The sequence below is a fragment of the Hoplias malabaricus genome, chromosome 12, assembly GCF_029633855.1.
Source record: "Hoplias malabaricus isolate fHopMal1 chromosome 12, fHopMal1.hap1, whole genome shotgun sequence".
Taxonomy (NCBI): domain Eukaryota; kingdom Metazoa; phylum Chordata; class Actinopteri; order Characiformes; family Erythrinidae; genus Hoplias; species Hoplias malabaricus.
This window is the reverse complement of record NC_089811.1, coordinates 6,521,071-6,546,078: the sequence shown is the minus strand read 5'-3', so window position 1 is coordinate 6,546,078 and position 25,008 is coordinate 6,521,071. Positions and strand designations below refer to the sequence as shown.

Sequence of the window (25,008 nt, the reverse complement as noted above, 5' to 3'; positions counted from 1 at the left end):
AAATTAATATTTTGTCATATTTTGTCTTCTGTGTCACTTACAAGATAAAATATCAAAAGGAACAAAAACAGTAAGAAACTTTGGGCGAGGAATAGCAGCTCATGATTTGAGAGTTAAACTTTTTGTGTACATTTAACTTAAACCAATAGAACTTCATCAAATCACCAAAGTTTTAATTATTTAATTAAAATATAAATTTGCTGATTTCAAACTCTTAATAGCTCCACTTTTTAAATGCATTGTATGGAGTGTAAACATTATATTTTTAGTGCTTTTTTTCACTTTCAAGTTTAACTTGAAAAAATGAACTGTTTAATGAAATTCAAATAATAGCCAAACTATACTCTTCTGCCGACCACTTAAATTTTGTAAATCTATTTTTAGCTAAATCTGCTTTTTCTTTTTATCAGCTTAAATATAACTTTTACCAATTCAGCTGTAACTGAGCAGTGTACGGCATGGGTTCCCAGTAAACATTTAGCCGTTGATTCAACGTTGAAATAACGTAATGACTGCCGTCTAATCAACGTTCTCTTAAGGTTGAAAATGAAAGTTGAAAAGACGTCCAAACACAGACATTGAAAAGACGACTATTAGACGTATTTTGGACGTCCGTTGACGTTATTAATTGGTCCCGAAATAAATTACTTGTATACAACGCGTTTTGGACGTCCACTGACGTTATCGATTGGTCACCACTTAACTAACTTATTAAGATGGATTTTGGACGTCCGTTGACCTTTAAAATATGTCCTTGACGGACAGACTACTTTTAGACCTGTTTTTGAACGTCCAGGGACGTTCATTGTTTACTGGGTTAGGGCTGGATAAAAATTCACTTTCACATAACTGACAAAACTATTATTATGGGATGTGATTTTCAAATAATTAATAAAAAAAAAAAAATGCCAAATAGATTTTAAGGCAGTCTGGTACTAGTTGTTTCAGTTAGAGCAGCATATATATATATATTTTACTGTTTATTTTACAGTGCAAACACTCCCCCACCCGCCACCCCCCGGGGCAAAATAAAAAAGGAAGAAGAAGAAAAGAAAATACCAGACATGACACTTACCAGTCCTGGCTTTCTATCCAGTTTGCCAGCACCTGCCTCAGCTCCATGGGAAAGTTGTCATCATAAAAGTAGTCCACTTGCTCCAGAAACTTCATGTCTAACTGTTGGATCTGCTTCCATTGACTCATATTGCTGAAGACAGGAGGAAGACAAATGTCAGGTCCAAACAGCACTCACGTTAAATATGAATGCGACCGTAAACCGTACGTTAACCGCAGTGTATTAAATGTATTATTTTGCCTCAGAGTGTTTGCTCCAGCGTCACGAGCCTCTGAGTCCAATGGGTTTCTCCTCTTCAGTCCTACTCCGTTTTGAAAGGTGGGCTTTCTGTGTTCGACTGGAGAAGAGGTTTTAGGATGTGTATCTCCTGTGTTCGTGTACGGTCTCCCGTCCAAAAAAAAAAAAAAAGCAAACTTATAAACTCTAAAAAAAAGCGTTTTCAGCCGTGATCTCCGACACACAACCTCCCGCCTCACAGCTCCTCTGCTATCACTGTACACAGCGAAAAGGCGGAGGAGAAGCTTCTGTCCCACCTGCATTCAGACAGGCCACGCCCACTACGCTATGATTGGTTAGAAATTCTCTCACATTTATTTATATATTTATTATTTTTATTTTATTTTATTTTTTTTATTTCCTTCTTTTACCTTTCGTATTTCTTTCTCATTTCATGTCTTTTTTCTTCTTTCATACTTTCTTTTTTTCTTTCTTTTCCTATATAATTCTTTTTTAATATTTTTTTCTTTCTTTTCTTTTCTTAGTTTAAATTCCTCAAAAAATAAAACAGAACAAAAATTGCCAGAAAACACTCTAAACTAAAAACAATAGACACTGTTTCGGATGTATATTTGTGTTGGCCCAAAGTAATTAAAGACCTCAAATTTCCTCCAGAATCTCAGTCTCACATTTATTTTTTTGTGCACAATTGCTCAATATGCCATGATTCCAGTTAAAATTACAGTGTTAAATCAGTTAAGGCCATGCTAAATCCATGTTTGCCTTAGAGGGGTAGACTAGTACTGTCTGTTGGATGATTATTTGTGTTGGCCCAAAGTAATTAAAGACCTCAAATTCCCTCCAGAATCTCAGTCTCCCATTTAATTTATGCACACAATTGCACAGTATGCCACGTTTTCAGTTAAAATTAAAGTGTAAAATCAGTTTGGGCCAGGCTAAATCCATGATTTACTTACAGGAGGAGACTAATACTGTGTTTGTGTTGGCCCAAAGTGATCAAGGTCCTCAAATTCCCTCCAGAATCTCAGCCTCACTTTTATATTTTTGTGCACAATTGCTCAATATGCCATGTTTCTATTTAAAATTAAATTATAAAACCACTTCAGGCCATGTTTTTCTTACAGGGGGAGACTAAATGGGTGTTTAGGATGTGTACTTGTGTTGGCCCAAAGTGATTACGGACTTCAAATTCCCTCAAGAATCTCAGCCTCACCTTCATATTTTTATGCCAAATTGCGCAATAATGTTTCCAGTTTAAATTAAAACTAAACATAGATCTAAAACTTTGTCTTCTAGAACTTCTTTCTCAGCTTATTTCATTTTATTTCTTTTTAATGTCTTAATGTGACTTGTTTCCAGATAAAGTAAGGGACATCATCAGCCTGGGCCTGACTAAATACAAGCTTTTTTTTAGTGTATTGCATTAGAGCTATTTATAGAATGATAATTGCTGCATCCCAACCTGATAGTGTCTTCAATACAGTACCTCAGTTTGATTTTTAAATATTTCTAAATGAATCCACTTTAAATCTTATATCCCATACAATATATAATTTATTAATGTATTAAAATGCTTTAAAGTATTAAACTTTAGACCTTTACGATCAAACAAACAAAATAAACGCTGATTAAGTAAAAGTAGCAAGAAAAGATTTTGTACATGTTTTATCTTGTTTTATATGGAAAGGAATTATTGCCAGATTGAAAAGCAATAGGACAATGTGAAATGCAATTAACACACGTCATTGCTTTTCCAAATTAACATGAAGATTACGTGCTGGACCTTTTTACTGAACAACAATACACTAGGATTTGCATTTTAAAAATGACATGCTGAATTAGTGTCAAAAATGAATAGTCATCTCAAAATGTAACCACTGCACAACTGTATTGCTTTACATCGAGAGACTCCAAAATTGAACGTCTCATTGTAATGCAATACACGTGAGATTTCTTTTAAACACAGACGTCTGTAAAACATGTCAGAATGAAAAACAAATATTCATTACACTGATTTAATATCGCTTTGTCTTTTTCGCTTTGAAAAAAACAATACGTGTCGATTTCCAGTTAAAGAAAAGAATACTGAATTTGTGTCAGAATTGAACCCAAACCACTGAAAAATGCACTGTTTGGCGCTCTGAACATCACTATCCAATCACAGTCCTCTACCGATTTTGGGCCGTGGTTCTTTGGGACTAAAGACTGTGGTTCATGGACTAATTCTTCTCCATAGTTTTATGTGACGGTAAACAGTTAGTTACTTTCTTTATTTAGTGTTATTAATTTGTCCATGAAGCATTAAAAGATATGTTTGCAGCATAAGAATCTGCCAATAACGAGCCAAAGATATCAGGAGCTGCGAATAAGGAATGAACTTTAGCGTCGTTCCTGATGTTCACTAATACTTTAAGGTCAAGAGATTACATTTTATAGTCTCTGCTCTGTGATTATAGACCAGGAAGTAATTTAGACCTTGAACTTTATTTATTCTCATGAAGTGTCACCCTTTGAAGGACTGGCCCCCATCCAGGGCGTGTTCCCACCTTGAGCCGAAGGATTCAGGGTAGACTCCCAACCCACTGTGACCCTGAACTGGACAAGCGATTTCAGACAATGAATGAATGAATGAATGAATAATTCTTATGAAAATTATTAAACTAAAAAAATAACACAATCTAAAAGAACTGGGTTTAATTTATATTGGTAAATATTACCTAAGAAAATGTCTATTACTTCCTCGTGTGATTATAAAGCTAAACCTGAAAAGTGTTTTGAATAATCAGCAGGTGATGTTTTCAAAGAAGTTACACTGCTCTGATGTCATGAAACAGGAAATGTATTCTTGAGAGGGGGATTTCCCTCATGCTGAAGATGGACCAGTGCTTAAGGCTTTGAAGAGGTTTTATAGCTATCACTTCCTTAGAAAGAACAAATTATGGTCCATAAATGTTAGCCCTGGCACTTTTCTGTTTCTAAATGGTAACCTAATAACAACAGTCATAATATTTCATCCCAGTATCCTATTTGAAATAATAAATCACAACATTCAAAACAATTAACTGAGATAACAACTTTAACATGTGCATAGGGCGGGGTATATAAATTAATGGGCATTGATTCTATGCACCTCACAATCATTTAATATGTTTGGAATTATCTGGATCATGAAAAGCAGAAAATACAACGTGTCTAAGGCTGGACTTTGGAGGAACAAGAAAAAAGGTCTGGAGGTCTGTAAATTATCTTCTGGATTCACATTGCAGCTAAAATTTTTAAACACTGTGTTTACATGTTGTCCACTCTGTGAGACACCCTTCCTTATTGGTCCACCTTGTAGATGTACAGTCAGTGACAGCAGCTCATCTTTTGCTGCACAGTGCTGGCCGTCCTTTAGTCCTTCATTGGTGGATACAGGACTTGTTGGCTGGATATTTTTGGACGGTCCAGCATTAACACAGAGGGCTTTAAAAACTCTAGCAGCACTGCTGTGTCTGATCCAATTTTACTAGCGCAACAAACACTAACATATGACCATTACGCCAGTGTCACTGAAGCACTGAATATAAATAGTGATTTCTGAATTATGAACACAGTACTGTATAAACCCAAAGATATACTGTAGTTATTTGTGAATAATGTTTTTATTTTTTAATCATTTTACTTCCTTGTCAGATTTCTGTCATACTTCCTTCATGATCTAATACGTAACAAATTCTTTTAGCTGTGATTTATACTGCTGATATATTAGATCTTGATCACTACAGTCGACTCAAGTTTCCTTAGCTGCTACATAACACCATTCATATGCCAAGAACACCTACTGGGCTGTAAGTTTCCTCTTTCTCTACTGCCAAATACTGCTGTTAAAACCACACCACTGCACAACCCAAATCACTGGAAAACTTGATTTTCGTTGGAAGCATTCTTTAAAGGATCTGCTGTTGGAGTCTTAGTGCCAAATACCACAGGACACCTTTCATTCATTCATTATCTGTAACCGCGGTGGGTCCAGAGCCTACCTGGAATCATTGGGCGCAAGGCGGGAATACACCCTGGAGGGGGCGCCAGTCCTTCACAGGGCAACACAGACACACACACACATATGGACACTTTTGTCACCAATCCACCTACCAACGTGCACCCGGAGGAAACCCACGCGAACACGGGGAGAACACACCAACTCCTCACAGACAGTCACCCGGAGCAGGAATCGAACCCAAAACCTCCAGACCCTGGAGCTGTGTGACTACCTGCTGCGCCACCGTGCCGCTCCCACAGCATTCCTTCAGAATATGATAGCATTTTCAGTCCATTCATAGGTGAATTTTACAGTTCATAATTGTTTTCATTTAAGAGTCATTATGAAGATGCCATTTTAATTGTTTGGCATTAGACCAACTCTTTCATCTCCTTTACAAATGAACCTCTTTCCTTTTCATTAGTTATTATTTGTTTGTATTGTAGTGACCAAGAATTTCAGACCCATATTTTCAGACCTACATTTTAAAGCCACTCTTTCAGCTTCCTTATGAGCGAGCCTCTGTTGTTGTTTTTTTTTTTTTTAATGTATTGACACTTTTAGGCTTTAGACACACACACATACTGTTCTGCACTTTCAGACTCAAAATTTTATCTGTTTTCTGGCATGCCTCTAATTATTTATTAGCTTATTTTTATTAGCGGTTGGCTATGGTCGTATGTGCTTTATGTACACTAGGGTGACCAGACGTCCTCTTTTACCCGGACATGTCCTCTTTTTTAGACTTAAAAAAAAAACTAGTCCCGCCCTCCCCTGCTCTGATTGGTTCGCTTAAGTGAGAAGGGGGCGTGGTGAAGTAGCCTAAAACTTCTGATTGGGCGGTTTGACTGTAGATTCATTCATTCATTATCAATTCAGGGTCGCGGTGGGTCCAGAGCCTACGTGGAATCACTGGGCATAAGGCAGGAATACACCCTGGAGGGGGCGCCAGTCCTTCACAGGGCAACACACATTCACTCACACCTACGGACACTTTTGAGTCACCAATCCACCTACCAACGTGTGTTTTTGGACTGTGGGAGGAAACCGGAGCACCTGGAGGAAACCCACTCGGACACGGGGAGAACACACCAACTCGGGAATCGAACCCACAACCTCCAAGTCCCTGGAGCTGTGTGACTGCGACGCCTACCTGCTGCGCCACCGTGCCGCCTTTCTGACTGTAGAACTACCGTTATTAGTCGATAATCTTCTCTGTAAACATTTAATTGGTCAGTCTGCACGTCAGTAGTCCTTGTTTACGTCAGGCAAAGCTCATGTACCAACCCTCATCTCGAGCAGCTATACCGAAACGTAAATGTAAGTTCTCGGATGAATTAAAAATGAAATTCCCATGTTTGCCCATGTGTAGCAAATAAAGATGTAAAGGACCTAAAAGCACACATAGGTCCAGCTAAGTATACAACGCCCACCCCATTGTACAATGTAAAATGTCCATCTACATTGAAATGTACATTCAAACCTTGTTTATGGTTTCCTCTCAGAACTACAGTTCACTGTATCTTTTAATTGGTCTATAGTGAAAATGGGCTCACTGGGCTATGGCAGAAACACTCTAAATGAGGTAAATCCTATCAGATAATATCCTATCATATCATATAATAGTCTGATAAGAATAAAACTATAGGCTAGCTGATCTATGGTGTAGTGTCCTCTCTTGACTTTAGGCGGCAGTAGCGCTCTCTCAGCGCCGTCGCAGAAGAAGAGGATCAGCGGCAGCAGCATGGTGGAGGAGAGGGAGATCCGCGTGGTTCGCTGCGGTGGGAATAAACTCAACTTTACCACTCCAGTCATCACATCAGACTGCAGGTATGAGGAGAGCATTAATACTCACCTTTAAACACCGCACTACTGTACACCTTTACTTCTTATCAGCCCCTGAGATCCTACTGCTGTGTGTGTTTACCGATCTGTGCTCAGCTAAAAAACAAAAAAACACCCTTAATGTTGATCGTTTATTTCTATTTGAATCATAGATACACTGTTAAATCATTACAATGTTCCCTAGTATACACTTCACTGTGTTAATACGAGCTACAGGAATATACCAGGCTGTGTCTCATACTACTCCTTGCTCCCTGTGTAGTGCACTGGTAGATAATGATAAGTCTTGGCTACTGTACACACATCATTCATTGTATCTTCAGTAAAGGAGCTTGCACGTGACTTAATATCTCCTGAATCTGTTAGCTAAATATATGATGCACAATTTGGGAGCAGGAGCCTTTATTCCCTTTCCAGTGTAGACCTCAGAATTGTACTGGAAAGGGAATAAAGTTCCATGGGTGTCTCAGTCTAGCTTTTTTTGTAATTTGAATGAGATGTAAACAAAGGGTGGTTCAGAGTGGTTTTATATGTAATGGGGTTTTAAAGATTTTTGATAGGAACTAGGTGTCCTGACGTCTGCAAGATAAATAAATCATAAATGTTTATTTCCCACAGCAAACAGTGCCCCTACAGCTTTGTATGTGAATTGTTTATATTGTTCTACTCTTGATAAATATTTTCTTTGGAGACTAAACCACATGTTTTATGCCAAAACCATAGAGACTTGTCTTGTGAAAATCAAGAATTTAACCTTGTTGACATGTCCTTGTTGTGCTGTTTATACACTTGAAGGTATATCATGAGCAAGTTGCATGAACATTAACAAGACTCAGTTGTAAGATGACGCCTATATATACTAGACTTTAATTCTGTAAGTCTGTTTTTGAAGGTTCCTGGTGTGTGCTTCTGGGGACTCAGTGAAAGTGTTCAGCACCACCACAGAGGAGTGTCTTCATGTGTTGGAGGGCCACAAAGACCAAGTGACTGGTGTCACTTTGAATCCTGCCAACCATCTTCAGGTGGGTAAGAACACTCCCCCCTCACAGAGGAGACCTGGGTTCAGTTCCCTGTAGGTGTGTAACGATACACAAATTTAACAATACAATAGGGGTTGCTGTTTTTGCTCCGCGATACGATACATTTTCCATACAACACGGAGAAAGAACATATTCAGTGGAACCTCTACTTACGAACTTGATCCGTTCCGTGACCCGGTTCGTAAGTGGAAAAGTTAGTTTCTCGAGTCAATTTTCCCCATTTAAAATAATGGAAAAGCAATTAATGCGTTCCAGGCCCCACCCCGAAAGTCACCCTTTTTGCACTGGTATATGTTTACAACACTCTCAAATTAGTAAAAAAATACATGTAGCGTTACTAAAAATAAAAGAGAAATACAGTGGAAACAGTAATAAACGACTGGCTGGAGGAGTAACACAGGCACTGGCTGCATGACGGGGGGTGGGGGGAATAACGGAGAGTAGGCGGTGAATGTGGGGAGACGAAGCGTAGATACGGTTTAACTTAGCACGAATATCGATGTCTGCTATTTACACTAATGCTAAATTGCTAAAGCTACAATTTGCTAATCTTAAAAGTTCACTCAAGTCTGGGCGCGCTGGGAGACTCGCCTATTGGGGTCAGTGGCCATTTCCAGCCACCGGCTCGGAGGAGGCTCGGGTTCGTTTCTAGAGTTGTGGTTCGTTGGTGGAGGCAAATAATATTCAAATGCCTGGTTCGTATCTTGGAAAGTTCGTTAGTATAGGCGTCCGTAAATTGAGGTTCCACTGTATTTGGAAAGGATGAAGCTATGGTTTCCTCACACAGTCCAAACAAACAAAAAAAAGGATATGCTGGTAGATTGGCTATGCCAATGTGTCCATAGGTGTGAGTGAGTGACTGACTGTGACTGTGTAATGGACTGTGACTCCATCCAGTATGTGTTCCTACCTTGCACTGGAAATGTCTGGGTAGGCTCTGGAACCGTTGCGATTCTGATCAGGGTAAATACATTACTGAAAATGAATGAATGAAAAAAAAGAAACAAAGGCTCAGTTTCCCCTTCCTGCCTACAGGTCTATTCTTGCTCAGCAGATGGCACTGTTAGACTGTGGGACTTCATCGATGGCATCCTTATCAAGGTAGGGTAGGAGACATATGGCCAGTACTTCTATAATATCTTTAGAATATAATGTCTTTTTATAATTTGTCATCTCCATTTTCCTCCAGACCTTTACTGTTGGGTACCCCATATTCTCTATGTATGTCTCAGAGAAACATGCTGGAGTTGTTTTTATTATTATTCCAATGGCTAGCTCCAATAATCGTGGTAAGTACTAGATCTTTTGTGATGTGACTATTGTGTTTTCTGAATCCTGATTCAAATAAAGCACTGTAGCATGTCAATATAAAAAGAACAGTAAGTTAAAGTAACATAAAGCAATATTATACGTCTATCACACAGAAATACAGAACACAAAAACAGGTTCAAATTGTCTCTAATTCTGTGTGTCTTCAGAGAGTTTTCAGCTGGTGGCGCTCAGTCTTCCCAGAGTACCAGAAAAAGAAGTGGAGGCGAAAGATGTGTCAGCTGTTTTGTGCGATGTCAGCCCCAACCCTCGATCTACGGCTTTTGGCAGAGGGGTAAGTGCTTTTAGGACTGAGATCTAGGCTCCAACTGCCAAACTAGAAGTCTAGTTTAGAGTGAAATAATGTTTGCTCAGGGGAGTGAATGAATTGAACAATGAATGTTACTTATTCTAACTGTACTATGTAATGCCATTATTTATAATATCATTTATTAAATAGGTTCTATTCATTTACAGGGTGAATATATTGCCAGTGTTTGCAACCACCAGCTCTGTGTGTATTTCTTCAGGAAGCAGGAGACATACCGGTAAATCACACACTAACCATGATGTAGCTGTTAGTTCAGTAGATCCTATGAGGTCAAGAGCATGCTGTAACATGCCCAGTCATGGTGCTTATTTACATGCCTCTGTCAGGGGACCTGTGCTTTTGTCTTTCGCTCCAAGGTTTCTACTTACACAGGTGTATTGTATTTTTTTTCAGAGGTGTGTGGCGTAGTGCTGTCTAATTCTCCTTTCTATTTAATGAAGGATTTCCCTAAAGGCCAAAAATAAGAAAAAGAGCAGTAACACTTTTACCTGTGTGGCGTGCCACCCTAAAGATGACTGCATCGCTACTGGACACATGGATGGAAAAATACGTCTCTGGTGAATGAGTTGATTCTGAATGTCCATCACTCTGCTTAAGCTTTACATGTGTAATCATCTCTGTGCCTTGGTTTTCAGTCCAAATACTGCAAAACTTGTGTATATGTCAGTAACACAATAGTTAACAGAGAGAGAGATTAAATTAAATTAACATTTACCTTTCATAGCATTCACAGCATAACTGTAAAGATTTAAATTAGGAAAATAAATGTAAAACTTGTCGAAAATTTGTTTCTTTGTGGCTTTCTCAGGAGAAACTTCAATCAGGAAAAAGAGTACACGTTTTCCACACAGCACTGGCACCACAACGCTGTAAGCATGTTGTGTTTTACTCCAGAAGGTAAGGGACTTCCACTTCAGGCTTTGCTGTTATCCACAATAGAAAAAAAAACATCCTTGCCTTTGCTGAGTATTTGTTTTGTTGAGGTTTTCCCAAATCTGCCTTTTTAACTCCTGCAGGCATGCACCTCCTGAGTGGAGGCATAGAATCGGTACTTGTCCAGTGGCATTGTGAGGAAGTGAATAAAAAGGAATTCCTTCCTCGCCTGGGTGGAGCAATCACACACATCTGTGTGTCTCCAGATGGACAGATGTATTGCACAAGCCACTCCGACAACAGTAAGAGCCTTGGAACAACACTACCTTTTTTGTAACAGTGCAGATTTGTGTGTATTTCATGAACCTACAGTGGAGTGAGTGGGGCTTTGTTGTCATAATACAAAGGACTAGCCTGTGCAGGCTTAGCAGCCCATCATCGTGCCCCACTTAAACCCAATACACGCTCTTATCGTTGTATCAGCATGCCGTGTAAAATCTGAGTGTCTCTTTTTCTTTTCTCTTTAATCCCTGACAGAGATCAACATCATTCACTGCAGCCTTAAACTGGCAGCCGTGATCCAGGGCCTGGTCAAAGGTGTGCAGTTACAACTTTTCTTGCTTCACTGTGACTCAGCTGAAAGATTCTATACTTGTAACCTTAGCTCTTATTAGGGATGTCTGTTTCCTTCCAGGAAATCTTTGGACAGATCTGACGATCGACTCACGCACCAAAGCTCTGGTGCTGAACGGAAGGCCTGGCCATCTTCAGTTCTACTCTCTGCAGCAAGATAAGCAGCTGTACAGTGTAAGACACTTGGGATAGGTTATCATGATTCAGGTTTACCTTAAGGCTGCAATAAGCAGAATAGATTGATAGGTGATTGATCTTACTATAAATTAATAAAGAAGTAAAGAATGAAGAGAAGCTACTCAACTTCAGACATTTCTTAGTATCTACCTATAAGCCCAAGTTTGGCCCCCGGATGTTAATCTATGGAATAGTAAAGCTCTGGAGTCATTCTGGAAACACAGCCTTATTTAAAGGTTTTGCAATAATTTTATCCACTGGAAACTGCTCTGAAATATCTTTCACTGTCCTTTAAAAATATCAGAGATATTCCACAAATATTTGCACACCTAGCAAACATAAAAACACCTTCTTTATGATGTGTCCTTTTGATCATTTAATCAATATATATTTGTTGAATGCAATCAAACTTGACTAACATCTTCCAGCATGTTCTCTGAAGACTCAATGCTGCAGCGTGGTGTTGACTCACAATTAATCCATTTAATTTCAGAGAAAAAACATTGAACTAACTAATGACAACTGAATTTTGGCAGTAAAAAGTCTCCAGTATTGAACCGATCATGCTTGGGTCCACTGGTCTGACATGAACCTGTTATAGCAAGTTTAAAATTGTAGGTAAATCTATTGTTGTATTAATTTAAAATTGGTTAATCACTTTATTTATATAGCACTTTTCAGACAAATCAAACTTTTACCGCAAAGTGTTTTGCAAGAGTTTATCAAAGCAAAAAAAAAAAAAAAAAAAAAAAAAATCATGTTCTAAAATGTATCATGTGCTACTGCTCTTTACATGAGGAAGTATGAAAGGACACGTGTGTTGGGTTCAGGGGGTCCACTGGAAAATGTAACATGCTGTAAGCATTTGTTGTTATGCTATCACGAGTTGTAGCCCTTTTTTATAAAACAGTCTAATATTGCCCCTCTCCTGGGGCAAATATCGTTGTTTTTTATTATTTTTATTTTTTTTATTGATAATACATCGGTCCTTTAGCACCAGAGCAGATCCTGCAATGCCTCCCGTCTGGCACCAGTACAGTGTGCTCGTAAACGCTCATTTGTACTCGAGAATAGCTTGTTCATTTTGGTTAAGTGGGAGCAAAGGAAATACTAAAATGTAAAGGTTTCAACAATTCTGTATAATTTTGTAGCCAAACTATGTTGTTATGTTGTATATACATTAGTTACATAAAATGCAAGTACTTTCAATACTGGGGCATCAAACCCACGGCGATTTGATGGTTGTGTTATTCCTATTTAACCGAGTCAAATATTTTAAAACTTGAATGAATAGTTACATTTTCATGAGTACTTTCCTCCCACAGCTGGACATTGTGCAGCAGGAGTACATCTATGAGGAAGGACTAGATCAGTTTGAGGTGAAGAAGGTAGCGCTGGATGTCAGAAGCCGTTGGCTGGCCACAGTGGAGGAGAAAGGCCAGAGCACGCCAGAACTTGAGTTTTCTCTTAAACTTTGGGGCTACAATGACACAGCTCAAAGGTACTCCAGTTGGGTTTTGGTTGTCTGAAATAATTGTTTTAATTGTTTATTGTAAGAATTTATATGTAGATGGAATTCCATGGTAATCTCATGGTGTTAAAATCGAAATAACCTACATACGAAATTGAGAATAATGTGTATTTGGGTGCCATGTCTGAACACGGTGTGTAAAGCCTGATGGTGTATGGACAAGTATTTCATAACTGCTATTAAAGGTGGACAGATCTTGGAACTAATCCATCTGTTTTGCTTAGTCACTTCAAAACTCATTGTTACTTTGTAGTTTCCCCATCTTGTCCTGAACTCTGCTGTTGTTCTCTGTGCCTCTTTTAGCTTTGAGCTGAACACCACCATAGAAGCTGCCCACAATGACAGTATTACATCCATGTGCTTCAGCCCCTCCACAGACACCACCGTGTTGGTGACCACAGCCAAAGACGGCCAGTTCAAAGTCTGGCTGCTGGGTGCAGACCCAGAGACACAGAGTGAGTCCTACCCTCCAGAAGAACATTTGAAAACAGCTGTGTTTTCCAAGCAGCTTTACAGTGAACATTCCAAAAGGTCGTTATTTATAGACCTGGTGTTCAGTGTCACTCTCGCCACACCTGAGTTACTGCACCCTTTACAGATCTTCCTGAAATCCTTATTTGAATAAGAAGGTTACAATCACTGAGCTTGAGGGTTTTTTTTCCCGATCTCTCTCTCTCTCTCTCTCTCTCATCCTATCCCCAGAAAATGTAGGGCATTCCATTCCAAAAGTTATTCTGCTAAAGGTTTGGAAAAAGCAATGGCGACACAAAGACATAGCTTTGTTTTCACTTTAGTCCATTCTTCTCAGAACAAACATAACAACGATTAAATTTCCCTTCATATCAAATGCCCCTCTATGGTCTCCAGATTTATTTTGATTACAGTACGATTGGAAACATTAACAATGAAAGCACTAATAAAGATAACTGCAACCAGATGGATTTATTTGGAGTAAAAGTAAATGAAGTGTGGCCGGGTGTGGTGTTTTCTCAAAATTGGGACTGTGCCTGAAGCGTCCTCTCTTTTTTGTTTTGTTTTGACTGTAGAAGAGCAGGCTTCCTGGTCATGTGACTATGTAGGCAGCTACCATGGCCTGCAGCCTTCTAACTGCGCTTTCTCCGGGGATGGCTCTCTTCTGGCCATAAGCTTCGAGGAGGTGGTGACTATATGGAGTTCTGATTCTTGGGGGCTCCTAACTACACTGTGTCAACCCCCTGGCCACATCAGGTGAGGCCTACAGCTCTATCCTATTGGCATCTGCTTGTTGGTGGTTTAGCCAAAAGTCAAACTTGCACAACTTCCCATGATTACAAAGACTCTCTCTTGTGTTTGACTGGTTTCTGTTGTTTTCCAATCAAGTTTCAAGGCTGGGTCATGCATCATAAGATATAACATATGCATATCTATTGGAGGTTACTAAGCATCTCAAGGCAAGCTAAGACAAGCAAGGGAGGACTTAGGCATACAGTTTTATTTACTTGATGATTACATTAGCATTGTAGCGTCAGAACAAATCAAAAAGAAGCAAACATGTTTTGGCTGTTCGTTGACAAATGGTGAGGTAAATCCTTACTAAAGCTGGCTCAAGACCAGAGATGTTTTGTAAAGCAGGAGTTGCACACAGTTTACAAATGAGGAACAAGATGTAATATCTAAACTTTATCTTGGAATCAGTTTATTTGGTAACATGGGTCTTTTGAGGTCCCATGAGTTGAATATTTCTCCATCACACCTATGATCATTTGTACTCAGCTTCAGGAGAATCCTGGGTCTTTAAGGGTGGAATTTTCTGAATGCCTTAGTGTGCTCAGATTGTGCAATAGTGTGAGCACTGACAGTGTGGAAGGCACAAAACTGGAGCACTTGAACATAGCTGCAGTTATTAAACTTGTGAAAATGTAATAAGCAGACTGGTTTGTAACTGAAATACCAGCCTTATTTATTCAAAACCGAAAGGAAAGACATTCTTCTGACCTCACTTGAACTGTATGTTGCTTATTTGGCAATAGAGACTGTTGGTTACTCCAAGTTTGAGAGAGCACAAGATCAAAACTCTGTGCCATTTAAGCGGTTTATTGGATTTTTTTAGTCTGCAGGTTCTCGAACTGTTCTCATGTCAAGAATACATGATGAAATAGGGTTGTTAATGCACCAGAATTGCTACTTTGCACAATGCATGGATTGTTTAAGCTTTTCGAGGCTGACACTGCGGGTATTATATGGAATTCATTGTTTGATGTTGGAGAAAGTGTTTGAAAACCGTATTGCTGCCTGCCATGCTAATCTGGTGAAATATGTCCGGGTAGTGTGCCTGGTTCTTCAGGGAGGGCTGAGGCGTGATGGATCAGGGAGACTAACCACTGATTCTTTGATCTTTCAGAGACCTTTGTTTTGGCCGACAGAGCTGCTCCAAGTACCTGCTTACCACCACCGGAACCAATAACCTCCAGTGCTGGAACCTTCTCACCTGCTCATGTCAGTTTCTTGAAAGCATTATGTTGTTCAGACCTGTATATCTGGTAGAGTGCTAAGTGCAGTGATCGATCACTCTACCATTTTTCAGTGATTCGTAGCTTTACAGAGCCTTTGGGAAATCCAGGTCTGTTTCTTACAGACTACAGTATTATGTGCACGATACAGTAGCTGACCACTTGTCACAACAAAAAGTAACTTTAGTCCAGTACATATTTGTGAAGCCAAAGTTGTTCTGGGTTTTTTTTATTTTTTATTTGTTTTATTGTGTGTTCTTGCATCACTGTTGACTGATTGCCTCAATTTATTTACAAATCTTTTCACAGTGGAATGGAGCACTCCGTTGAATGTATGCCTGCTTCGGTCAGACCCTCTGTCTGAAAACATAGTTGCCTTTAGCCCCCACTCTGGAAGCACTGATCGTAAGTATATAATGTTTATGTAGTCAGTTTTATTTTTTCCTTTCAATGATGGGTTTTATCATTGTCAGACAAAACCTTACATGTGCAATCAGTCATCATCAATACTTCTAACATTTAAACTGACACCTAGTGGCCTCGCTGCTTCAGAGATTCTGTTTTAAAGGCTAAGCACCAGCGATATGAAAATGTCAAACAAATAAATACAGTGGAATTTGAGTTCCTAACTTGTGTTTATTGATAGTCAGAAAACATGTCATTTCTTACTAATTCAAGGAATAAGGTTTAAAAGACTGTTGGTCCCCTTGCCCCCTTTGGTCCCCTTGCCTGTGACGTAGATGGTGGAGAACAACTCTAGAAGTTGCACTTAATTTAATGCAAAATGACGAAAAGGTGTTTTGTTTTTGGCTGCAATCATTCAATGTACAGTGGGACATCTGTGCACAAATGGCCCAACGATCCCTAAAATTGTCAACTTTAAACGGGCACTTTGGAAAGGACCATCTGCTCACTCCGTTATCTGTAGCTCATTTCACTGGTGCTTTTCCAACAATATGAGCATGTAAGGACACCAACGAAAGGTGTTCAAGAGCCTCTGTAACATGGAGGTAAACAGGGTAAGGACACTCACTTCGCCTGTTTTAGTTGGTGTTAGTTAACGTTAGCTTGACTCGCTAAACTCGGTGTCTCAGATTATACTCGGCTACGTAGCTGCATTACGGAGGTTTATAGTGTCGGATGAATTCGAGTTGGACTTCGATCACATTTACAAGAATAACGGTACCTCTAAATTTGAGTTTAGCTTATTGCTAGGCTATTGTCATGAATAATGTTGGTTATTTAGCTAGACAGTGTCATAACAGTCAGTCATAACGGTGTTTTACCGCGCCATTGTTCAGCTGTTGTCCATCAGTGACGTCACACCGTTGCGTTCAAGAATTTCCGTAGCGAGCTCGGGTTTTTCCGTCAATTTAATAAAATTGTCAGTTTTAAAGCAAATTAAACTGCTATTTTCATTTTAATTCGTACTTATATATGTCAGTAACTACAATAATGTGAAATATTCATGGAGGTCCATTAAGTGGTGCTTAGCCTTTAAAATATAAATATGATGCGTAATTCAGGAATATATTTTATTTCCTGCTTTTTGGTGACGACTTTTTACAAGAAATCTTAATGAATTCATTAAATGGAGCCCAAATTTGTTCTAAATTAATTTGGATATTTGGTCCATTTATGTTTACTTATCAATAAATGTTGTAAAGAACAGTTGTTGTTTTTTAAAATAAATGTATTATATGAATATTAATGAAAACCAGAAGTGTATATACAAGAATGTCTTCAAACAGAGACGATATACTAATATACGTCTTTCTCATTATAATTTCCCAAGCCTGTTGTTACTGAGAATTCCCAGCACTGTGAAATACTGTTTTTCCAGTCTCTCTGCACCTGTTTAAACTCAGGAAGGGCTTACCAAAGTGAATTGATTCAGTAGAGTTTAATCAGCTGTGTTGGAGAAGGGGAAAAACGCTGAATGGGCTGTTCTTGGACTGGGAACCACATGCAAAAAATGTTCATACAGAGAATAGTTTGTTTAACCTTTTGAGGTTACCAGCACAAGGCACACTACCAACACCATGTTGTTATTGCTGCTGACACTGGGCTGCAACAGCTGGGATACAGTCAGTAATTAAGAACCTACATAAATAAAACCTATAAATAGGGCAGAATGTTTAAGTGTCTGAATGGTCACAAAATGTGAAGAATAAATCTTCTGTTTATGAATTAACTTAGATTAACTTAGGTTAGATTCTCTGAATCCTGAATTTTCCTAATCATGCGCTATGCAAATTCCAGGAGGCAATATACAGCCTGTCTCTTAAAATATATTAAAAGTTTAACATAAGAAGCACAGAAAAGCTAGGCATATTGATTAAAAACTAATCTACTGCTGGCGTCTAAATCTTGACGCATAGTGGATGAGAAGTTTTGGCACTGCTTGGTAGCAAATATAGTATGAGATGCAGCAATAAATAGCAAACATAAGGTGTTTTTAAATTTGTCTTTAAAAGACAGAGCTTCTGGACGTAAACAAACCAGAGAGAACTGCAATTGTAGACGGTCCCTTTAAGAAAGGCATGACCCTATCCATCTCTATTTTAAAGCATAGCGCCAGTGTGGTCCACAGTAGCTTGTAGTTCACTTGTTCATGTTTAGCAGCCTGTACATTCTCCACAATAGAGCACTGTTAGTACCCAAGCATCTATGTAAATTTGGTGTTTCACATCAGTAAAAAGTTAATGTTAGAACAGTAGGGTGAGCTGCTTCAAGACAACTATATTAAGCCCTGTCAAATTTATCCAAATACATAACACTTATTAACATTCACGCTCATCTTTATTAATGTAGCCTCTGTACTCTGCCCAGTGTTTGTTTTCAGACCCAGCGAGCCCCGACCTCTGTTTACCCAGAAGGCCGTATGTGGGGGAAGTGTGCTGCGCTGCGTCTTTGCTCCGAGGGATGAGCCTCTGGACAGCTGTGATGAGAAATTCCAGTGGTTGAACAGATCTCGTCTCTACTTCCTCACAGATCAAATGGTACAGGTTTAAGGATTACATATTACCATGCAAAATACACATAGACTAATTTTGTTTTGACTTTTGTTAATCATATATTGACCTACGATAACTCTTAAAGCCACCACGTTATTTCTACATATTTTACCCGCTCAACTGATCATAGCGGTGCACTTTGTAATTCACCACGTGTAGATTAAGGCGTCTCTTGTTCTGTATAATCTGTTAGCCACCTTTTACCGTTTTCTATGGTCATGGCTCCTACAGGACCACCACTGAGTAGGTATTATTTGAGTGTTGTTCCTTCTCATGACCATAACTCACCATGCTTTGTGGTCCTTGACATTAAAGCATGACGTATAATGTCACATAACTCATAAATGTAGCAAATCGGTTCAGATAATTATTCATGGTAGATGGGACATAATAATAAAATATTAAGAAAATGTTGTTTTATTCTTTCTGAGGCATGTGGACTGTAGCATTATGCCTCTGTCTGTTCTGCCGTCTACATGTATGGCCTGATATGTTTTATATTATTTATATTTCCCCCCCTTATTTTAAGGAGTTATTGACGTTCAGTACCAAAGCAGAGGATGAAAAAATAATGAACTCAAAGAAGCAGGTCAGTAAATGTTTTCTGGACCGTGTCTGCGTTCTGCTCCTCTAATGAAACCTGGTTCTCTGAATAGCTCAGTAGGACCTTTTTAAAACTGAATCACTTCAGTCTGTGGAAATGTTCTGTATTACAGCTTCTGGTTCATGACAGTGTTGCTATGACACCATTCCACCTGCTGCTAGGAAAGCACCGGCAGCAGGAGGAGAAGCAGAGCTCAGTGACCAATCAGGCGACAGACAGAGTGCAACCACCACAGCCATCAGTAGCAGTCAAAGAGGTAAGTGATACTCATGATATTTAGAATGGAAGAAGGGAGGGGGGGATTGCACACAAATGGTGTCCTCAAACTTTTGGATATGGAATATTTCTTAAAGGCTAAGCACCAGCGATATGAAAGTGTCAAACAAATAAATACAGTGGAATTTGAGTTCCTAACTTGTGTTTATTGAGAGTCAGAAAACATGTTATTTCTTACTAATTGAAGGAATAAGGTTTAAAAGACCGTTGGTCCCCCCCCCCAACGGTGTTGGGAAACTCTAATAGGCGTCTTGCCTGTGACGTAGATGGTGGACAACACTCTAGAAGCTGCACTTAATTTAATGCAAAATGACAAAAAGGTGTGTTGTTTTTGGCTGCAGTCATTCAATGTACAGTGGGACATCTGTGAACAAATGGCCCAAAGATCCCAAAATATCCAGAAAATGGACTAAATTTGTCCACTTTAAACGGACACTTTGGAAAGGACCCTCCGCTCACTCCGTTATCTGTAGCTCATTTCACTGGCGCTTTTCCAACAATATGGGCATGTAAGGACACCAACGAAAGGTGTTCAAGAGCCTCTGTAACATGGAGGTAAACAGGGTAAGGACACTCACTTCGCCTGTTTTAGTTGGTGTTAGTTAACGTTAGCTTGACTCGCTAAACTCGGTGGCTCAGATTATACTCGGCTACGTAGCTGCATTACGGAGGTTTATAGTGTCGGATGAATTCGAGTTCGACTTCGATCACATTTACAAGAATAACGGTACCTCTACATTTGAGTTTATCTTATTGCTAGGCTATTGTCATGAATAATGTTGGTTATTTAGCTAGATACTGTCATAACAGTCAGTCATAACGGTGTTTTACCGCGGCGTTGTTCAGCTGTTGTCCACCAGTGACGTCACGGTTGCGTTCAAGAATTTCCGTAGCGAGCTCGGGTTTTTCCGTCAATTTAATAAAATTGTCAGTTTTAAAGCAATTAAGCTGCTATTTTCATTTTAATTCATACTTATATCTGTCAGTAACTACAATAATGTGAACATTAAGTGGTGCTTAGCCTTTAATACACTATACTACTTTTTGGTCTATTGATGTCACTTTAGATCTTTAGTTGTGAGAGGTCAGATGACATTATTTTTTATTCAAATTTAAAATAAATGTTAAAATTGTATTTATTGGATGGGCATGAATGGGTTAGAGGTTTTGTATTATCATATATTGTTTAATATGATATTTCTTAATTGTTTCAATTTATATGTATTTTTGTTTGTTTTGTGCCCCCCCAATGAATTTAGTTGCTGCACACTCCTGCTCATGTCCTTCCTGCAGCCTCGTTCCTCTGCTCCATGTTTGTGAACTCTCTCCTCATCTCTAACACTAGGAGCAGGTATGCAAGCTTGTGATTCTGTTGTAATTGTTTGACACATTACCCCTTCTCATGTAGGAATCATGCCAGTTTCTGCATTAAAGGGGGTTTGTTTATTTGCTTAGGGTTTTTTTAATTAACGTATTTTAATCAATCGAAAACTGCAGTTCAGTAAACCTGATATAAAATGTCTATTCAAATTCATCCTTTCAAAAAAAAATGGAATATTGCATGATTATAATGATTACAAGAGATATAAATAATTGAATCATAAGCTAATTTTCAGTTTACATAATTGTCCAAGCGTAGTCAAAAATATTAAAAAGCAGAAGGAATATTTCTCATCATTGGCGCTTTTGAAGGTCACCCTACAATTCTTAGTTCTCCTTCTAATGTCCTTATTTTGAACGTCTAAGGGTCTTGGTAATGTTTTGCTGAGCCACGAAAAGCCTTGTGGAAACCGACTCGAGCTTTTTAACCAGACCATCTCATTTGAATTTAATGCATGATTAAATATTAAATTTAAACCATTTATTCATTATGGAAGGCATGTCTTCTGTGTTTTGATTGAATGTGTTCCTGTAGGAGGCTGTTTTACTGTCATTAGGTCATGTTTCTTATCTGGTGGGGGATCTTTTTCTTTTTAGCTTTGGACTGCAATTCTTCTCAAAATGTTGCGTTAGTGGCATCTCCTCATAGAAGGTCAATCACGGTTGCATATTTCAGAGAGCTGGTTAATTTCCATGAGTGGAAAAGGTGTTCTCAGATCGATCCTTTCTTGCTGCTATCTGCTGATTTGTTTTGTTCCCTATTGGACTTTATCTTTTTTAAAACTAAACATGTATGAAAAAATGTGTAGGTTATCATTTATTGGGGACCCATGAACCTTATATAAGGCGCTCATAGCAGTTGATATCAACATTCATAAATTTCTGTAAATGTTTATAAAGTGTTTATATCTAGTGTGAACTGACAGTTGTTGTCATAAGCCTTTTAAATGGTAATGGAGGTTTGTTTAGAGATGGGCCTTTTATAGACGTGCCTCACTTATCAGATATCGTCCAGACTGGACCGATACACTTTAAAATCATTTTCCAGTCTGTGGCTTGTGTGTTTGACCACAAACCGGCTGTAACAACGTAACGAGACGTCACCGATCCAACATAACAAGACGTCATGAGCCGTGCCTATTGTGTTCTATGGGAGGTTCGCGGATACGTGGGTCCATGGCCTGAATGACCACAAAATATTTTACCCGTTGGTTTGTTGAATTATGCCCAGGAATTTGCTTTGTGTACTTCAGTTTTATTTTTCATTTGTCACATTTTCGCTAGAGAAGAGAAAGAACCCACAGAACAGGATGAGAGTGAGAAAGAGGAAGAAGATTCCGAGGAGGAAATGGAAATGCATGACAGTCAGGAGGCAGAAGTCCGAACACAGGGCTCGGTGGAAGAGGCGCCACCGCAGCTCTCCAAAGCTGAGGAAAAAGAACTGAGAAAAGTGAGAAAGACTGATTTCAGCTGGGTCACAAAACTGGCCTCATAGCCATGACCCTGACAAAGCGTACGCGCACACACTCACACATCCCCACAGTTCCAATGATATTAAAATAATATGATCCAACCATAAGGAAAGAAAAATGCTGGAATGTACTGTACCTTGTAATGTAGTTTTTATATAAATAAACGAAGGCTTTCACATGTTAAAGCCACAGCTGAAATACAATAAAAAGGTAAGTCTCTGAACTGATGATACTCACTGAAAGCAATCAGATTCTTACACCAATGTTCCAACATTTAATGTAAAACGTACAATTAGGGCTGTCACCATGGCCATATATTGACAACTGCTTCAGAAGAGGGAGACTAGAGAAAACCTGAGTACAAAATACTTGGCGTTAATTCTCATGTAAACAAACACACACCAGTAAAAACCACGGATGATATTGAGGTCAGCAGAAATTATTGAATAACTGATCATATAATATTTGGTATGTCAATAATGTAATTAATGTGACGGATGTACTTGTAAGAAACGCGGGAGCTGTGTCAATTACACAAACAGTGTACGAGGTCCAGGTTCAGTTGTATTCTCTATTAGAACTCCTGTTTTTAACCACCTAGTTACCGCCTAGAAACTATAACATTAATCCTTTCCGACTTAACTGCACTCCACCTAAATGAGTGGATTGCTAGTAATGTTGTTTGAATTATGTGGATTGCAGCAATCTGTCTATTCATTGATGTTTCAAAATATCTGGAGACAGGATGAGTAAGAAGGGATCTCTAGGGCTTATATAAGCTGTAACATTTGTAACTCAAATTTAATGGCTTTGTGAGAAAACCAAACGTGTCAGCAGTAATTTATAAAGAATTTTTTTCAACAAAAAAAAATGTGCTGTTTGTTATTGCGAAAACATTTCTCTAAAATCCTGTTTGTCGCTCACGTGTGAACGCTACACAAAGGGAGAAAAGAGAAGTGGGTTTATAAGGTACTTCTCTCTCAGCTTTATTCTTCTCAGGTTCAGGCTCAAAGTTCAAAGGTCAAGCAGATCTTTGCAAAGTCTTAAGTGGGTCCAGGCCTTTGGTCGTATAAAATACGTGCCTTCCGCCATGCTCTTCCCATCTTTATGGTTTGAAGGTTTCATTGCAAGGGAGTTTGCTCTGTCACTTTCTTTTTTTTTTTTTGTCCAATGACAGACAGTTCCTTATGAAACTCACTGATTCCAACTTGTGAAGGCCTGAAGAACCAGTGCCTCTGGGATTCTGCCCCAAGCAGTGCACTTCTCTGTTAGATGCCCCCTCAAGAGAGCACTGAGTTCATCTTGAACCATCTGTGAACTCAGGAAAAAAAAGTCAATGCAGGCAGTGACCTAGATTCCACATGATTCTCATTCTAACTGTTTCAATGAGAGCTTGAGAAAACTAATTTGGCCAAGTTTGGGCTTTGATCCAGTTGAGGGATCCATCATCCTGCCTTAACCTATGTCCCTGGAACGTTCATTTCTATCCCTTTAACCATTGTTACTGTTTTAAGTGCACATCAATCAGACACCGTAATAAAACAATCATGTCGTTTCCACATTCACCGTGCATTTAAAAACTTAACCGTAAACCATATTCATCCGACAGCATTCCTGTGGGCACTTTCCTGTGACAACTGTTGAAGGAAGAGATGATGACTAACAAACTGTGCAGCAATAAATGGGCTCTCCAACTGTAGGTGCACTGATGTGTCTAATCCATTCCTACAAATGTAACACACACCAACACATCAGTGTCGCTGCGAATGATCCACCACACATTATACTTGTGCTGGGAGGTTCCTGGCCTTTGGAGAACAAGGTGAAAGTTTGCTAATAAAGCATGCACAGGAACAGATGGACTACAGACTGTAATTAGAACTGCAAAGTGCACCCATGTCAGTGGAACTGATAAAACGGGCAATGATTGTAGAAAAAAAGGTTGTTTCAGTATTATGGCTGACTTGTGTAGACGAGGCTCTTATATGTTAATCTAATTCTCATAGCATTATTAATATGAGGTTTCCTGAGCTGTAGTGTTAATTGATGTGACAGGTTTTATGGCTGGATACATACATTAATTTCCACTTTCTCTGTCATAAACGTAACGGAAACATAAGGTTCTGTCTTATCTCTAACCCATATTTATCTCAAGCTCAGGTTCATGTGACTGGACCTTGACCTTGCTGCAAGCTCATCTCATGTGCCAGCACTTCCTTTATGGAATTTGTAAGACCTACAGGAGACCTGAATGAAGGAAATGCTTTGCTGCTGGTGTTCCTTTTAAAGCTTGGTGAGAACTGTGAAATTTGAGTGTGAACTTTCAGAGGTCATTGTGTTGACATCCTGTTGATGTATGGTCAGTCTGTGCTTTCTTCGTCCAATGCCATCTCTGTGCAAGGCAGTGTATTGATTTTACTTTGGTTCTCAAGACTAAAATATAGTGCTAATGGTGATGGTTCTTCACATATTTAAAATACTTTGTATAATTGTTTTTTTCCCCCATCAGCACAAGCACTGAACTTTGGTCTCCAAGATTAAATTTAGTCCCTTTCCTGTGCACAGAAACTTAGCCATAGAATGGCTGGTTAACACCCAGGTCTCTCTATGCCTCAATGGCTTAATCCATTGGCACAGATTAAATCCTGTCTATTAATGAAGCCAATCTGTAAAATACTTCACAGAAACAACCAGCACAG

At 39.0% G+C, this 25,008-nt stretch overlaps 2 protein-coding genes across 3 annotated transcripts in view; one reads left to right on the top strand and one right to left on the bottom strand.

The window, feature by feature from the left end:
• The window catches only part of stat4 (signal transducer and activator of transcription 4), a 55,950-nt gene extending 54,386 nt beyond the window's left edge, over positions 1-1,564 (bottom strand). The window contains exons 1-2 of the mRNA XM_066686870.1: positions 1,316-1,564; positions 1,076-1,207 (exon numbers count right to left, since the gene is read on the bottom strand). Of these exons, the coding sequence (XP_066542967.1) occupies positions 1,076-1,203 (128 nt within the window). The 5' untranslated portion in view covers positions 1,204-1,207; positions 1,316-1,564. The remainder of the gene's footprint in view (positions 1-1,075; positions 1,208-1,315) is intronic.
• A 5,450-nt stretch (positions 1,565-7,014) lies between these two features.
• Positions 7,015-23,140, top strand: wdr75 (WD repeat domain 75). 2 transcript variants are annotated; one of them, XR_010804659.1, is made up of 22 exons: positions 7,015-7,163; positions 8,071-8,200; positions 9,254-9,319; positions 9,408-9,507; positions 9,697-9,821; positions 10,004-10,074; positions 10,298-10,414; positions 10,666-10,754; positions 10,874-11,032; positions 11,268-11,327; positions 11,425-11,537; positions 12,866-13,041; positions 13,375-13,526; positions 14,118-14,298; positions 15,452-15,546; positions 15,870-15,965; positions 18,393-18,562; positions 19,107-19,166; positions 19,294-19,437; positions 20,717-20,808; positions 22,122-22,777; positions 22,831-23,140. XR_010804659.1 is itself a non-coding variant. In XM_066686504.1 (21 exons), the coding sequence occupies exons 1-21, from the start codon at positions 7,078-7,080 to the stop codon at positions 22,330-22,332; spliced, it is 2,493 nt and encodes an 830-aa protein (XP_066542601.1). In that variant the 5' UTR covers positions 7,015-7,077; the 3' UTR covers positions 22,333-23,140. The 2 variants fall into 2 exon arrangements, 1 of the variants encoding a protein (XP_066542601.1); XM_066686504.1 differs by having other exon boundaries at positions 22,122-23,140.
• Positions 23,141-25,008: the final 1,868 nt, after the last annotated feature.

Coding starts and splice junctions, on each gene's coding strand:
- wdr75 (XM_066686504.1), top strand. CDS start 7,078: ATGGTGGAGGAGAGGGAGATCCGCGTGGTTCGCTGCGGTGGGAATAAA. Junction 10,755..10,873: donor GTTGTGTTTTACTCCAGAAG/GTAAGGGACTTC, acceptor TAACTCCTGCAG/GCATGCACCTCCTGAGTGGA. Junction 15,547..15,869: donor GAACCTTCTCACCTGCTCAT/GTCAGTTTCTTG, acceptor ATCTTTTCACAG/TGGAATGGAGCACTCCGTTG.